General features: G+C 37.3%; 1 protein-coding gene across 1 annotated transcript in view; it reads left to right on the top strand.

The window, feature by feature from the left end:
• Nucleotides 1-17,989, top strand: part of ITFG1 (integrin alpha FG-GAP repeat containing 1) — a 71,508-nt gene that overhangs the window by 21,047 nt on the left and 32,472 nt on the right. The window contains exons 7-9 of the mRNA XM_050978925.1: nt 1,192-1,253; nt 3,111-3,195; nt 14,822-14,916. Coding sequence (XP_050834882.1) covers nt 1,192-1,253; nt 3,111-3,195; nt 14,822-14,916 — 242 coding nt within the window. The remainder of the gene's footprint in view (nt 1-1,191; nt 1,254-3,110; nt 3,196-14,821; nt 14,917-17,989) is intronic.

Below are 17,989 nucleotides of genomic sequence, written 5' to 3'. Positions count from 1 at the left end.
TGGATTTTTTTTATATTTTTCTGGCTTATATTGGTAGTAATGAACAGTATTGCACAAGCTTCCTTCTAGATGCAAAGTTAATATTTGAAAGTATATATAGAATTTTAAATTTATATTGTCTTCAGATTATTTTTATTACTTCAGTCTCACCTTCAGGAAGTCCTTAAGGATCACTGTAATTCATTCCAGTGAAGCACACACTGTCATGCTTTTCATGTGTATGCTGTAAAGGAAATAGCCATTTCAGATATTCAGAGGAATACAATTAAATGGTAAAGCTTTTAAGCTGTGGGGGGAGAGACATCTGTAAGGAGAATCTTTGTTGTTTTTTGTGTGTATGTGGGGTTTTTGTTTGGGTTTTGCTTGTTAGGTGTGGGGAGGTTTCTAGTTTTGTGGCTGTTGTTTGTTGCTGGGTTTTTTCCCCTGTAAGACAATATCCCTTCTTGTGCCATTTGAAATTCCCTGTACAGCCATCTACCTGCTTATTCAGTAAAACACCTCAGGGTAAAGCGTTAATATTCTCGTTTTTGTTTTTTTTTTTTTTTTTCTTTTTCCTGCAAAGTAACCATTGTGTTCAAGCTCAAAGAATGGCAGTTGAAATTGCAGGGAGGGAGGAGACAAAGAAAAAGAAAACAGGTGTTTAAATCTTAAGGAGGTCGGTTTTCCTAAATCTGGATTTCCTAACACTGGATTTAATTTTTAATTTTTTTTTTATTCCTCAACATCCACTTTTTTTTAATACAAGCTTTTTCTTCCCATTTTCCTCATTTGGGGACTTTTCTAAAAGGCAGTAAATAGGCTTCTCTTTAGGCCTTGCCAGATAAATCCTTTGAAGCTCTATTTTCACTGTTTTGATGTTTTAAAGAATTTTAGTGTATAGGAAGCCAGAATATTTCTCCATCTTTTCTTCCCTGTCAACAGTGTATCTGTTGCTTAATTCACCATATCCCAAATAAAAGACTAGTTGATATTTATTGATATCTATTTATACAGAAGAGTACAAGACATAAAAATAGTTTTGAGGGTTGTGGTTTTAGTCTTTCTTACTTAATATATCACTAGAATATAATGTATTTATAACTTCTAAAATATAGGTATTTTTTTAAAATTATATATATTTACTAAGTGATCAAATATTTGTGTGTGTATTCTACTGTTAAATATCTCCTTTCTCTTATATTTTCCTCACAGATTTGTTCCTTACCACATCGCCAAATTCCAAAACCATTCAGTTTGAGACATGGGTAAATAAGGTAAGAAAGAAAACACAAATAATCATTCTGTTGAAACACAGACAAGTTATATATCCCAAAGAGTTATCTTCTGACATTTATGGGGATTTATAGATAGACTGATCAGTTTAATTTTATTCTTGCTGTCTGAAAGATTTTTTTTTTTTTTAATTTTAAATGGGCTTTGTTAGATACATGACTCTAGGTCTTGGAGGAGATTTTCTGGGACAGAGGTTCAAAATGTCACTTCTGACTGTTACAATACATGTGCAAGTTACATTTGAGTTAATCCCAAATCCTGTTAACTAAATACCATAACTGAAATTCAGGGGTGAGGAGTAATAGATCAAGGGATTAATAATTTATTGAGATTCTGCTTTTGTATTGCCTAACCTGGCCAGGGGCATCCTTTGTACCTTGTTATCCAAAAGGACTAGAGCTATAAGTTCACTTTTTAATGATGATAGAAAGTGCTCAGTGTGTTTCTTATTAGTTAAAGGATGAGATTTTGCCTGAAAATGAATCCAGCAGATCACAGTGAGTCACTGCAGAACAGAGTCTTGTCTGAGATAACCTGGCCATCTTCTCCCAGGCAAGACTAATGAAAGCACTGAGTCATGAATCCTGTATTTACAGCTTTAGGTAGACTTTAAAAATCATTGGCTGTTGAGTGTTTGTAAGGACACAAGGTGTTTGTCCTGTTAGTGGGGTTTCTTTGAATTTTCTTACAAATTTTGAACTCGTATTCTAAATATAATCCTGCATTCTACATTTTGTATTGATAGATTTGCTTATCTTTAGAAAAATATGTATGAAACTACAAAACTCTTAACTGATCTATTAAAAGCTGGTAAACTGCTCTTTGCAGAAAAAAGAAATTTCCTTCATTGATGCACTATAAAATGCTTTTTAAATATTTGCCTACATGAGATCTGCTTGTAGGGCCAACTTAAGGGCCTCTTCTATTGCCCTGCATGGAAGTGCATCAATATTAATTTTTCTCATCAGAATCACTATGAATGATATGTCAAGGTAAAGATATGTAGGCAGACATGCAGTACAAACAGCACTAAATGTGTCCAGAGTTGCATTGGAGTCTGCAAACTAAAGATGATGTGAGTGCTGTTGGATATGGATAACTCTGCTCCATTCCCAAGCCTTTGGCTCTGTGCCTTGCTGGGCCTGTGTGTGCAGAGCACTGTGCTGAACTGATGGCAGTGACTGGGGAAGGGGGCCTTGCTCCTCTGACATGGCTGCAAAAACTCAGCACCTTCAGGTGGGTTTGTGCCACCTGTGATCCAGTTCTGTGATACACCAAGACCAAGCACTTTTTGTTTTTCTGGTTACATAATAGACTATGGTTTTCTCTAGGCCTAGATTTTAATAAAGGATAAATAAAACAAGTTCTAAGTCAGTTTATTTCCTAGATTTTAATAAAGGATAAATAAAACAAGTTCTAAGTCAGTTTATTTCCTAATAGGACCCTATTTTTAATTTTTATGCAGGTGTGTTGTTACACATTACATATGTCTATAAAATCACATGTTAATATGCAAAAAAATGCACAGTAGTATTCATAATCACTTAATTATCATTTAGATAATGTTGCTGAAATAATCCAATCTCTTCCTCATAGCATAGCAAAATTTATGGAAATTGTGTCTGCATATTACTATTGATGCATTTCCACAAGAATCCAGGAAGGATTAGAAATGCAAAAACTCAGTCCCAATTTTTGAAGAGAGCAGTTTTTTCTGTAGCTGAGATGTCTCTTATCTGCTAAAGCCCTTCACTAGTGATCTGTATTTTCTTTGGTTCAAAAGTGAGTTTTTATACTTTGCAATTCAATATTTCCATCATCCTTGTCCTGCTTCCTAGGATGGGAACTTCTCGAAAGTTGGAAAAAGTAAGGAAGTTCCCAGTGGTGCCAAAGTCGTTGGACAGTCTGTGTTTGCAGATTTTGGTGAGTTTGCTTCTTTTACACTGCCCTGAGTGTTGCTTTCTCTTGTTTTGGTTAGCTGCTTTACACCAGAGAACAAACCAAGGTGTTTAGCTCCAAATGGGGCTTTTATGTTTCTCTGCTTTTTCTCTTGAATGTGCTATATTTGTTTGTAAACCTTGAATTGTCTGGGAATAACTATTTACAAATTCAGATTTGGTTATCCCAGTACATTCTGCCTCACATGTATCTAATTTCTGTTGCTTTGAGGTGTGATACTACCCTAAACTTAATTTTATCAGACACTTATTTTATTTGTCATGATTTTAATTTTGTTTTCTCTAATCTTGTTCAGAAAATGTTATCTGATTAAATGTTTCTAAATTCTTCACTTGTACAAACTAATAAAGACTAAATGAAATAAAATTACTTGAATAAAAACTGCTGGAACATGGTAAAATCTTAATGGTTGTAATTGGAAATTCTGGAAGGCTTTTGGACAGGAGAAAAATGTAATTTATATGTAAATCTTTTTTTGCAAGGGTTAGTGAAAGCCTGTATTTTTCCATTAGAATGTACCTTTCCAGTCAATTGTGGCTTATCAGTGTTTTTGTCATGTTACAGAGAATGGGGCATGTTGGTTTTGTAGTGCAGAAAATACTGTTTTTCTATGCACTAAAATAGCAATTTTCCAACCAGAGGCAAAGTGGTGCAGGCCTGACTCTGCTGACATAATTGATTGTAAATAACATCTTAAAAAAATAATTTACTGTATTTTTTTACAAGTGTGTAACAACACACTTGTTACAATGAGACTGACCCTGTCTTCAAATGTTGAAACAAGGCTATTGTTTGACAACATTTCCTTCAAAAACTTATTTTAAAGAAAATGACAATTTTTAACTTCTTAGAGTGTGACTCAGTGGCTTGTGCTGCCTCTTACAAGGTTTGGAGGCTGACCTGTGAATGCAAGGCACCTCTGCTGGATGGGCAATGGTCCTTAGATCAGATCTCCAGGAAATGAACTCAGGTAGAGCCTGAACTGTGCCCCAGGCTCCTCTGTGAAGTGTTTGCCCTGTTTTCTAAAATCTTTGGCAAGGTTTTAATAAAATATTTTACTATTTATCTTCAAGTTTGAATACTTACCTATGTAATATATGAAGGAAAGAATAGAATAATACAGTTTTTGCAGTTAAAAAATTAAGTGTGCTGGGTCTTTTGTAATCATTTTCCAAGCTGATGTTCTGAATAATGTGTGTTAATAGGTACTAAATAGAAATTTTTGTATAAGTTTTTAACAATGGCAGTGTGAAGAGCTATCTTAATGTAGGATAATTTTATCTCTATGTTAGGTGGCTAATGAGCCCAAATGATAAATCATAATCTTAGAAATTCATAGTAATTAATGGAATTGTAATAAACCCTGGGATATCTTCACAAAGAGAAGTGGAACTGTTCCAATGTTAAAGTTAAAATTTTAACTGTGTGTCTAAATGGAGTGTGCAGTGCTATGGCAGGGCAGTGGTTTGGTACAGCTGAGCTTGGGAGGAAGGGCAGTGGCTCAGGGACTGCTGGGCTGGAGTTCCAGCACCCTTATTTAATGCCCTCACTGGTAATTATCATCAGATCCATTTGTTCTGCACCAGCCCAACAACAAAGGGGCAGCATCTCCCATGATGAGTGTGCTGCTCTGGCACAGTACCTGCATTTCCCCACTGTGCTATGTCTGCTCACATTTAGGTACTTCAGAATGCTGGCTTTGAGCATACAGCTGCTTGGGCTGAGCTGGAGTTACAGACAATGCATTACTAGAAATGGATTGTCAGACTTGAACCTCTCCTGTTTTCAGTTTTCCATTTCAAAACTGACAGAATAATGATTGTAAGTCAAAGGAAGTTGAGGTATGATGGTTTGCAGTTTGGAATAACGTGGCTATCTGTAATGGGGCTCACTGATTGCACAACAAATCAAAATACCACAATGAAATGGAAGGTGAGATCTATTAGTATGTGCTGCCTTCTACCTTTGGCAGGTTTTGCCAAGCTGTGCATGATGCAGAATGTGCTGTGCACTCATACTCTGCTGTGCCACAGGCATCCTGCTCTTGGCAGGGGGACACAGCCTCTGGCACTAAAAATGTTCAAAATACAGCACAAGCCTCTGACATTCTTACTTCTGGGTTGCCTGCCTCTATTTTTCTTCCCCTCCTTGACATTTTCTGTACCTCACAGCTGATGTGCCAGCTTTGCCATTTGCTAAAGGTCTCAGAGGGTTCTGTGTCTCTGTGCTTTCCCTCTGCCACTTGTCATGAATTAACTCTGTGCCTGTTGGGCTCTGCAGCGGTGTCAGGCCAGATGTGAGCTTGGGGCTCTGCCACTTGGGCTGCTGCCTTCCCTCTCACACCCACCTTTGTGCTTCTGCCTTCTTGCACTCCTGCAGTGCAAGGTTCTGATTTACTGATCACACCTGCCTCTTAACAAAACAAGCATTGTTGCAAAAGGTCACTTTGTCTAACGTTCTTTCATTGCTTCTAAAAATTTTATTTGAAGTACCCTTTCCAGCCCTGAGTATTTACCAGTCATTTGAAAAAAGGGGGGAGCTTTGTTTAAGATTCTGACTGAGAGCTTCCAAAAGCAACTAATTTGGGGTAAGATTTCCTTTCTTAAACTGATCACGTTGAACAACAGCTATCAAGTATAAATTATTTGGCTAAGTGGAGTTGGAAAAACCAGCAATTAGGTGACTCATGAGAAGCTGTCACAGATGTTGGTATAATCTTAGTACCAAGTGCTCCTGAAGTACTGAAAAAATAAAGATTTTTATTATTATTATTTAAAAATATGCAAATGTATGTTTGTATCTGAAAGTCCAGTGCATTTATATGTATGTGTGTGTGTGTATATATTTTAATGGAAAATTACATAGAAGGATGTGTGTATATATCAATACATTTATGGTAATGGAGTAGACCTTACACTTCATGGCTAAGTTGGAACCTCTGTAATAAGTAGTACTTCCCCTGTTACATGATAGCAGTGATTTGTACATCAATCTGATCAAAGGACAGAGAACAATTGAAAAATTTGTATTGCCCTTTTAAAAATAAATCAGAAATGCTTTTTGACATCTATTACAAATGGCATTTCAATTGATTAAGGTGAGCAGAGTTGGACGCTCGAGAATGCTGCACTTATTTAGTTGCCACGTTGCTCCAAACAAGTAAGAGCTCTTCATTATTACTTTTCCTATTCTTCTCATGTCACTATGGTAATTGCAGTGCAGTGGTTGCTATAGCAAAAATGATTAATCCTGCACTGTTGTTATCTGTGAGCTGGCAGAGGGGTTTTATAAGATCTGCTTGTATTGTCTTTAGAGGAAATCATAGATGTTGTCTAGAATCCTGATAAATACTTGCAAGTATATAGAGTTTTATTAAATGGCACTTAAATTACTAGGAAAATGTTATATTTTTAAAGAAATTGAAGGATTTCAGTGGGACAATCTGAAAATGACCAGTTTTTTTAGCATGAGATGAATGTGAACCATGTTTTGGACACAATAACCTGCTATTTTCTCATTAATTTAAAGATTAATGACATGTTTGAAGTAGTGAGTCAGAAATGATTAGCACAGGATATTGTGCTGATTATACAATCCATTAATTCATTTCTATAGGAAACTGGTGTTGTAATTGGTATTTAACTATGATTGGTTCAGTTGGATAGCAGAGATTTAAGATCATCCTTTGGTATCTGAGACTGTGAAAGTTTGATTAATCAGTCATTGATTTTGCTTAGTTAAGGCAAAGAACTTTGTTTTGGCCTGTATTAAAAGGAGAGTGAAAATGGCTTTTTGAAACCAAACTTGATCATGGTGTCCTCATAAGTAAATACAGCACAACTCCTCCTTTCTCTAGGTAGCTTTTAGCCAACCCAGTCCTTTATTTTTTAGTCACCATTTGATTTCTTAGCTATTGCTCTTTCTCTTCTCTAAGAAGTTTGCATTCACCCCTGCTCTGCACACTTTTTGAGCTATGCTATGCTTTTTGAGCAAATATGGGTTGGATTTGTTAAAGTTCCATCCAAGTCTTTTAGAGACCTGAACTCAATTTAAAATCCAGTGTTCCAACTAATAATCCTAAGAGAATCCTTTCTGTTCTCCCCCCTACCAAGTAATTGAACTATTTCATGTATGTTAACTACTTGTATGACATGTGGTAGTAATTAGCACTTTCCTTGTAGGAAATGATAGCTCATTATTGCCAATTAATTATGTTTAAAGAGGATGACATAGTGCCTAACCTTTGGGGATTTTTCAACCTTTCATTGTTCTGTGCCAATGCATTTTGTTGAAAGATTTTTTTTTTAAGTAGACCTTAATTATCCTGCAGCTGAATATACTTTAAATGCACTGCTTTTCTTCCTGCAGTTGCATTTTGATTTTGTACTTTTTAATTTTTGTCTGTCAACTTCATTCTAACATCTGAATTTCTTTTTTCCCTCAGAATGTTGCATCCTCAGTAGCAGTGTATCAAAGGGAAATTTTAATGGTACATTTTGGTAAATAACCCCTTAAGAAAAGCATTCTCCTTTGAGCATTATGTTGTGAAAATATTTAGTGCTTCTGTAGTCAGTGAAAGGATTCTCTTAGAACCTTAAGATGCAGGGTGACAATACTTCTGTGTGTGAAATGCTCTGCATATGAGGAAAGCTGGGTTTTCTGGGACCAGTTTGGGTGAAAAAGGTATGAAAGTTAATGGAAATGAGGCCTTCTGAGAGACTTTAGATATGGAAGGGATTATTTTAGCACCAGATGCACTTCTGAGACCACAGTGTATAGAGACATAGCAAGATAATTGACACTTGTGTTTTGAGTTGTGGAAGTGTTTTTAGGAGCTCAGTCTGTCTTCTTTGTGAATTTGTAACCAGCAATGCTCTTCAGTAATACCTCAATGTTTTAAATGTAGTTCCCAAACTGTCAATTTCTGAGGGGGGGAAAATCACGTTCCCATATTTTGCCAAGGTCTTTATCTCCCTGGAAGAACTGCTGTTGCTTCATATGAATTTTTGTCAAAGGGGTTTGAAACTTAAGAAGAACTTCTCTTTCTTTCCAACAATAAAATTGGTGTAGTGCTGCATGTGTCACTTGGTTATCTGTTCCTTGTTGACTGACTCCACAGGATTGAATTTTTCTTTGGCCCTGTTCATGGTTGGTACAAGAGGAGCTCTGGGCCCAGGCTGAGCTGACCCAAGGCAGTTCCACCAGTGGCTTGCCTTGCTTTGTGTTATCCATTCCTTCCTTTGGCAGCACCTGGAGCTTTGTTGCCATGGGAGCTTTGAACATGTGGAACATCGCAGAGCTCAAATGTACAGCCAGGCTTGGGAGTTTGTTTTAACAGGAAACAGGTGAAACAAGCAGCTTCCAGCAGAAACAGCCCAGGAGTTTTAGCAGTGATTTTGTGTGGTGTGGGGGCAGTTCACATTGTATTTGCTGCAGTTTCTTTTCCCCTTGGATCACAGCTAGTGCTGGAATTTCCATTTGAGGCAGAAGGCTGCACTGTTGGCTCTGGTGCAGCCTGGAAGTCTCACTGTGCAGTTTGCTGGCACGCTGTGTTTAAGTGCTTCTATGCAGTGGAGCTGTGAATATGCCTTCTTTGGAAGGACTTAAAATCAGAATTGATTTAGTGTGAAGAAGAGGGTTATGAGGATTTCTTTAATGTCCACAGAACTTTGAATCATCTGTAAAAGCTCTTTGCATCTCTTTTTTTTGAAGTTATGATTCACTTTTGCTCAAGGCAGCTGACATTGATTGTTTAAAAAATGTGTAATTATCTTAGTAATTTATTATAACTGCCTCTGTCATGGCCATCTCACTGAGCACCTAAAGGCACAGAGTGACAAAAGAATTCTAATGACTTAATTACTTGAGAAGATAAATTTAAGATAATCAGCTTTCAAACAAACCTTTATTTTATTTGAATATCAAACTCAGTTGTACTTATTGTAGGCTTCTTGCCTGCCCCAGAAGGGTATTGCTGTACTACAACCCTGGCAGGGCTTTTTTCTTCTTTTTCCTCTTATTGTTCTTCAGAACTGAAAATTGAAGACTCATGAGAGAGGATACTGAGAACTGGGCAAAGACAAGAGGAAGAGATGTATGAATGAGAACTTTGTGGTATATGAAGGTTCTTGTTTTTATGTTCAGAATTATGAAAGCTGACTTTCTTGGCCTGCATAGTTAACATATTTCCATTTCACCAACTAGTTAGGGTTAGAATGACCTCTACAGTTCATCAAGTCCAACCCCCAACTTGCTAGAAAACAACTTCTTTTCTATTTAACAGAACTTTAAGAAGTAACAATGATCAGTTTATGATCTCAGAATAACCCCAAAAAATTGATTCCATTTTTGTTTTTAAAGGAGCAGAAGATTACACTGCAGCAAAAGTACAGAGCATTTAAATTAAAAAGGTTTAGATCATACACCCACCAAAAGCTGTCTTGCTCTTCTTAGCTACAACTTTATCTTGCAGTATTATGAAACAGTTTTGGAGTGAGTGATCACAGAATTGTCATTTCCCCAGTGCCATTTTCTTTTCAGAGCCCATGTTGGAAAGTACATTGCACTAGCATGAATCTAACAGTCGTTGAACCTGGTGGCAAAAGGGCACTTTTGTGACACCTTTTTCTATGTTTGTTAAGGAATTAGAACATTGGGGTTGAGTGTCTTTTTGCCTAGGTTTACTCATGCTAAGTAAGTTACAAGTGTGTTTGTTTTATAAGCACCTCTCTGGTACCTCTGGGTTTGGGAAGAAGTTTCTTGTGTGGAGCTCCTTTGACCATTTACTATTGGTGAATTCAATTTAAAATGTGTTCTCAGACTGTAGTACCTTGGTATTGCTTTTGGAGCATCTAAAATAACATTCTAATAACATTTTTTTGTGTTTAATCTGATTGACAAGTTTTTTTCTGCTCTCCCCCATTCAAATTTCCTTTTAGAACACATTGAAAATACTTGATCTGTGTGAACATTGACAATCAATGTTAAAGCTCAGCAATGTCTCTCACACAGCCTGTCTGTGCAAGGTGTGCTCCCAGGGACTGCACAGGCAGTGGCTTTGGGGTGTTTGGATTGGGCTGCCAGCACTTGGCAAACATGGGCAAGGTGTTGGAAAGAGGGCTCTGTGTCCTGGCTCTTGTTAGAAATACAGCAAACAGGCAGTTGTAAGTAATGATTCTCACATGATTCCTAGGTGGAATAAGACTTCTAATTTTGTCTTTACATATTTAGACATAAGGAGAGGTTTGCAGGTGATGAGTAGGTAGGACTGTTCTTTTTCTAGACCTTTCCACTGCCTACAAGACTGATCTTTATTAACTATGGGGTTATGCTGGATCACAGTCAAGCCAGAATCATGTGCAGAGAACTTGCTCATTAACAGTTGAGTTTCTGTTTCTCTGTCAAAGGTGCCCCAAGCTGAGTGCCGCTAGCACAGGACATTTGGAGTCTGGAGTGTTTGGGTACATCTACTGCTGCAAATGATATTGAAAGTACAAATAAATTTTCCACCAGTTTGGAATGAGATTTCATTTTTAAATGAAAGGGACAGAGTAGCAGACCCCAGGAGTTGAGTGAAGATTACAGAGGGTCTCCATAACAGGTTTCCTAGGTAGACCTAGGCTGAAGGAGATCATTAAAGACATGTTATGCAAGGCATTTTTCATAAATGCTGGAAACCAGCGTAGGTGTGATGGGATCATCCAGCCATTGTCACCAGTGCATGTTTTGTCACCTGTGCATACCTAATTGCACTGATCAGTTGTGTTAATGATACTCCTTTGAATTTCTGTCTTCCTTTGTGGAGAAATCTAACTTCAAGAACAGAGTTTAAAACTGAAGGATGTTTATTTACATTGGGATTGAAACCACGCATGAAGATAGGAAGTGTTTCTTGGATCCAAGGTGAATTTGTTGTTAGTGAGTTAAAGCTCTTATGTTAGCAACTGCTGAGGGGGTTTTTTGTGTGGTCTTCAAGGTCAGTAGTTGGCATTCCAGCAGGTGCTTCCAAGATGGAATCATGTAAAGATGAAGAAGAAAATATTTTCTTTCAAAGCTGGAAAAGCTGCTGTATCGATTCAGTGGTTTCACAGTGTCTTTGAAAAAGCTTCAGAAATGCAGGAAACATTTTATTTCTGCTTATAAAAGATGGATCTTTACATTGTAAGATGTGCTTTAGAAATAAAAACTGGAAAAGAAATAAGATGTAATATTATGATAGAGATGAATAATGTTGGGCTTTTCTTCTTTTGATTGCTACTTTTCTGTAATATACTATTTGACTAAATGTGGATTTAAAATATTAAATAAAATATAAAATATTTTGCTACGACTCAGAAGAAATTCTTGCTTCAATGCTGTCCTATTTCCAGCTACATGTTCAATGCTGGAGCTTTACTTGAAACCTTTTAAGTTTAACATTTGTTCTGTCTGCCCTAAGTGCCGAATTAATGTTTTTATATCTCATCTTTGTGATCTTTAAATTCAGCTGAGCAGAGTGTAAAAGAGGAAAATAAAGACCAAACAAACAAAATCCAGGCTAACCAGTCCAGTCTGCACAGTATGGATACCTCTATCTGGGAAACTTTTGTAAGGTGGATACAACAATAATTTGAGTTATGTCAGCTTAAGAATGGCCTCTCATGATGTTTTCAGGATGTTTTTTGACAAAATTTATTTTTTAAATAATTTTATTTTTTTTCAAAACTGTGCCGTAAATTTTCAACAGATTTTTCTTTTATCCTGAACTTCATTTTTTAATTACTGGATTCTTAAATATCTGTTACATAGAACTGAAGAGAAATTGCAACTAAAAACATGGTCCTGTAGGAGAAATTATGTAAATGGCCATTTATCTTCTGGTCAAAGGAATTGAGGAACCTCTGGCCTTCCAATATGGAATAGATATCATAGCATTTTCATTTTGCAGGGACAAAGGCGTGGTGTTTGATGCATATTTGTATTTATTCATTCTTTTGATCATACTGGATATTTTAATCAAATCTTGAGCTTGTAATTTATCTACAGCACCTTCATGTGGAAGCTGATGGCTTTGTGTGTAATTGTGTGGCAGTTCTGTCCCTCCTGTCCTTTGGATTGGTTATTCCGCAAAGCTCCCAGGCTGTTTTCATCAATGTCCTGCCCTACTCTGAGCATTTCCTACCCACACTGTTGAACTGTTATTGGTATAACAAGATGAATGTTTGCAGTTTAAGTAGAATCAAACATTTTATATTCTCCTCTGCTCCATAGCATAATTTAAAATGAGAACATCCTTGTTCTTGTCCCTTTGTCAAACAGAGGAAGGTGGTTCTTTGTCCTTGTGTGTTATTGAAAAACTTCTAAAATCACTTCAGACTGAAACTTTTGTGGAAATGTATTTAAAATGTTAGGACTTAATTTGCATTTTATATTCAGAAAACATATATCTCTGCAACTTAAATAAATTTTAGCAAATCCTTCAATATTCCCATGGTTTATAATTTGCAAATTGAACACATTCTTCCATTAAAGTTTAGAAAAATTCTGCAGTACAACAGCGTTTTAATCTGTTCATGCAAGCAAAGATTCAAGATGATAACATGTTTTAATTCTTCTTGAATGATGCAGAAGGAAAACAGACAGCTTCAGAAGCTGGTGCTGATTTCAGACAGATTCAATAGTTGCTGTGTTGATTTCTCTGTTCAAGAATGGGAATTCCCTTTCCCATCTCTTTGGATGTGAACTTACTGGATTTCTATCACCTAGGCTGCTTCACATCCTGAATTCTCTATCCTGGAGATGAGAGCTGCCATGAGGATTTGGGAGGGCTTTGGTGGTGAGGTAAAGCAATTCATGAGACAGATGGGATGTAGGAAGCCACTAAAAGTTTGGCTTTATCACTTGGAGATATTTGGGGAAGTCTGATATTTTCATCACTCCTCCTCCCCTTATAACCCTCCTTTCCATCTCCCAGCTTGCTGATGAAATAAGGGAGGGACCCAGAAGTGCAGCTGCACAGCTATGGGTGTACACACACCCCAAAGGGGGTGCAGCTTCACTGAAGCATGGGCTGGGCAGGCTGAGGCAGCTTTCTTATGGTGCTGCTAAAGTATGACAGGACCTCTGGGCTGGGACCAGTTCTGGATTGGAAAATGAATAAGGGGTTCAGTGACAGGCAAATGATCTGGTTTTGGATATTAGCTCAGGAGATTTCATCAGGCAGTTTTACAAAATCCAGTTGCCTAAATAAGCTGGTTTGGATTTCTGCAAAGCCAAGCAGTAGATGTGCATGAGGCCCCTTGGTGCTCTCAGCACCTTTGTGGTTCATACAGAAATCTGTTTTGTAGCATGGTCATAAGCTGCATTTCTGAAACATCAGACCAGTACAAATTTCATTTTTTGTGGGATAGCCAAGCAGCTGTCAGGGAGCCAGACTGAGAGGATGTTTGTGGCTGTAACCTGCAATATTTTATAGGTGTAATATAGAATCCAATGGTGGAAATGATTCAAGTAATTAACGTGCCAGATGAGGACCTCTCTGTATTGCAGTGTTCACAATGAACACTGTGGTTATCTCAAATGAAACACCCAGCTCCTCAGAACTGCCCAGGCTAAGGGGCAAGTTGAAAAGGTGAATTGTTTTTGTTACACTGTGAGCTTTGATTCCATGGGCTGGAAAAGTGGATTGTCTGAAATGTGCTTGAGCTGGGGGTGCCATGTCCTGGCAGGGCAGCTGTGGCTCTGCTGGGGATGTGGCAGCCCAGACTCTCAGTGCAGTAGTTCTTGCTGCTGTCCCTTGGCACTCGTGTTCCTCTCCCTCTGTGCCCTCCCAGCCCTGCCAGGCAGCTGCCCCTGCTGGCCTGGGAGGAAGGCAGGGCTGCAAGGTCACCATGGCAACACAGAGATTTCTCCTGGAGTAGATAATGGACAGTAAATTATTACTTTTTTCCCCACTCTATGCTCTGTGTGTCAGAACTCTAGATGCAAATAGTCATTGCTTGTTTAAATATTAAAAGGTCATTATTCTACTAAAGGTTTTGGAAATACATGGATTAAAGGCTTTTAAAGAACATTTTTGAAAACCTGTAATTTACTCAAATTTACCTAATTCTGTAAGCCTGGGATTTATTAGCCATTGTGTTAATCAACTCCCCAGTGTTGTGTTTTGTGTGAAGTACAGATTAGGATATTACTTGTGAACTCATGACTCTTCCTAAAGTCTTGCTGAGAGTACGAGTGTTTAAAACTAGTTCAGAAAATTAAATACGTTTTTATGGTGGACTTGTAATGGTGGATTGGTATTAAAGGTAATTTTTTCCCAACTGAACACAGGGATTAAATTACTAAGGACTTACTTGTCTCATGTCAGTATGTCAGTAAAAATTCACATTCTCCCAATATTATGGGTCAAGATGAAAGTACATTAGCAAAGGCAATCTTCAAACAAAAGACATATATTATTAGGTTAAGGATTTTGAGCAGGTCTAGTTTATATCATGTAATTTTTCACATTTAAAAAAGGTGTAAATTATTCACAGCTGATTATTTCATATAAGCAAGGTTTCCTATTTTGCAGATACAAAGCTGACAGGCTTTTTTTTCTCTTTGACAGATGGGGATGGACAAAGTGAACATTTATTACCAGTCTGTGAAGATGAATCATGTCAAAGAAGTGCCATCTACCTAACCAAGCTGGGACTGGACCAGGTAATGTGAATTTGGAACAGCAAAGACAAAGCCAAATACTGTGTTTATAAAATTACATGAAATAGAAATTCTTCAGGAAAAAAGTGAAACCTCCTCACCTTTAATTATAGAATACAAGAGACTTGTACTCATTTACTTGTGTGTTCCCTATCTGAAAAAATATGGGTTTGGTGAAAGAGGTTCCTAGAATTTTTTGTAATGGATAATTCTGCTCAAAGAAATGATAGAGGCTCCTGAAGAGTCACTTTCTTGATTGCAAAACACTGTGTTCAAAGCACCATAACTGTTCCAGCATGAGATGAAAAACAAGGTTTGTGCTAAGAGCTGGAACAAATCTAATTCAAATGAGCTTGTTTAGTTTAACTTAGGGAGTTATTTTAGAGTAAAAATATATATGCACACACATATATCATTGAACCAGCCCACACTTCTTACCCCTGATTTCTACTTTGTCATTGTTTCTTGTTAATGAAATAAATTTCCAGGTGGTACAGAATACTTTTTTAGGTTGTGTGTCTTCAAGGCTGGATATCTGTTAAATTGTTGGAGGGTTCTTTGTTCATGACACTACTGGCTTTCAAAGACATGGTTATAATCCATGGAATAGATTATTATATGTTCATTTATTTAAGTATGTGATCATCTGGTTTAAGTATTTACAGTGCCCTGATTTATAATAAAGTTGCAGCATACAGTAAATTAGCCCCATATTTGTTGGATGGCTTAATAAGTGTTTTACTAAATTCATATTTTGCAATGTGAACCTAAAGGCCAAGGTTACATATAAAGTGCTTGTAGCTGACAGCAAAACCCACTGTAGGGCACTCAGAGAAAATTACAGTGTGTGCCATGCATGTTGCTAACCATGTTATGAATTACTGATTATTCCCTCACTGAAAATTTTTAAGTTGAATTTTGTGCTAAAAGTAGTACCCTCTCTAACCTAAAATTCATAATTTTTAGCTGAACTTGTTACAGTCTGTAGCCCAAGTTTAGAACACAGGCTGTAGCCCACTAGTGAGGAAAATCACTCTGTGTAGGAAAGGAAAGCACATAGCTCCCAGTCAGTGCAGGGGGGATGACTGGGATGGAACATGACATCAGAGTATGAAAGTATAACTCTAAATTTGGTAATTTCTGTCTTTCAGGCTTCTGAGCTCAGCAGCTCTGTTCTCAGAAGCCCCCTTTTGCTGTGCACACTGGTCGGTTGGTTGTGGGTTGTTGGTTTCTTGTTTTGGTTTGGATTTCTTTTTTTTACATTCATTCATCCCCTCTACACACAGAACACAGCCAATGGATTGGAGCATTGCTGGATGCTGGGGTACAGCAGAGTTTGAGTTCAGGGTCAGAGCCTTTGCACAAAGCAAGGGGATGCTCAGTTTGTGATCCTTGCATTGCTTCTGCTGTGGGAGAACCAGGATGTGGCCATGTGCAGGAACAGGGGAGGGGCTGGGCTGCTCCTTGGCAAAGGACAGCTGCACTTGAGCCCTCTGTTTACTTCCTTACTCTGGATAATATAAAAATGAAAAGAAATTTAAGTTTTGCTCCTCAAGTAATTTGAGACGAAGTTTCTAAATTATTTTCAGTGTAGAAAGCGAACCCCACACAAACAGCTGGAACCACTGGGAGTAGTGGGGTCTGAGGATCCTGCTGGTCAGGGTATGTTCCCAAAAGGAAGTGGTGCAGTAGTGGCAGAGGAAGGTGTGGGTCAGTTTGCATAATATCAGAATGTTTCAAGATAGTGTCTGTTGTAACCTGCTCTGAAGTAACATTGCATACAGCCAGTTTTTATCATGCTTCATAAGTTCATTTTTCTGACAATAAAAACTATTAGTTTGAATAAACTACTTAGTCGTAAATACCTCAGATATAACCTATATTTAATTTGTTTACTTAATTTAGTGATTTCACTGCTTAGTTTCAATTTGAAAAAAAAATCCAAGTGATAATGACTTTTTAGATAAAAATTAGGAGTTAAATATTGCCCCTTTATTTTAAACAGCAAAGAATCCTAAAGATTCTCACCCTGCTAGAAAAAAAGTATGAAAAGGTATTTGGACTTACCTAGAAACGTTAAAGCAATTTTCCCTCCCTATTTTTAGAATGACTTTAATTAAAAATGACAGTATCAAATGGCATGCAATAATGACTTATTCTGGTCTAACCTTTTAAAGAATTCTATCTGGAATACTCTTTTCTTGCACTCATCTGGAGGTGATGCAGCTTTTTTCTTTTGAAACTTTTTTCACTTCTGAAATAGTGAAAAGTATCGTGCAGCTTTTCCCATGTGTTGCATGCTTCCTTCGGGTAGAAATCTATTCCAATATGCCAATTCTTATATTTATTTGGAAGTAAAATGTCTCATTTCACTGAATTTGGTCATTGTGAGGTCAGATGATAAGCTTTGACTAAATCAGTTACTCTTCATGAGAAATAATAAATATAAACTTTGTGGCAACAGACTGGAATAGATTCTGTTTACCAATCACTTTACAGTTTGAGGGAAATAATAAGGGCCCTTGTAGTGGGCAGAATGTGTTTCAACAAGGGGATGGAATCCCTTGTGGAGCTGGTGGGGAATCTGTGGGAAAGTGACAAATTGCAAGACTATTATTGAAAAAATAGAAGACTCTGTATCTCCATTGTCTTTGTTCGGTTTTTGCTGTAGGGTTTTGTGGCTTATTTCTTTAGTTAAGGGTGTAGCAACAAATTCTTGTTTTCAGAATTCTTTTTTTTTTTAATAAGAAACTGATCTCAAATCTTTAAGACCTGAAATGAGATTACAGTCATAAAAAATACTTTGCCTATTGGGCCTGGTTCTGTCTTTCCTGTTTGTTTGTTGTAGCATTGATAAAACCAAATGAGAAACAGCTGCTGCAGTTCCATGATGGTGTGTGATGCTTTAGGATGAAATGCATAAAAGTCAGAAATACACACCTGTACAATTAGGGGCTCTAAAACTTACACTGAGGAGAGGCAGGCAATGGCATGTCAGGCTTTGGAGTTGTTCCAGTAAGATCCTGTCTGTCAGGATATTTCTCATGATGTCTTCGGCCCAACTGGATGGCTTCAG

This window comes from Serinus canaria, chromosome 11, assembly GCF_022539315.1.
Source record: "Serinus canaria isolate serCan28SL12 chromosome 11, serCan2020, whole genome shotgun sequence".
Classification (NCBI taxonomy): Eukaryota; Metazoa; Chordata; class Aves; order Passeriformes; family Fringillidae; genus Serinus; species Serinus canaria.
Note: the sequence above shows the minus strand (reverse complement) of the source record. Positions and strands in the feature narration are given on the sequence as shown.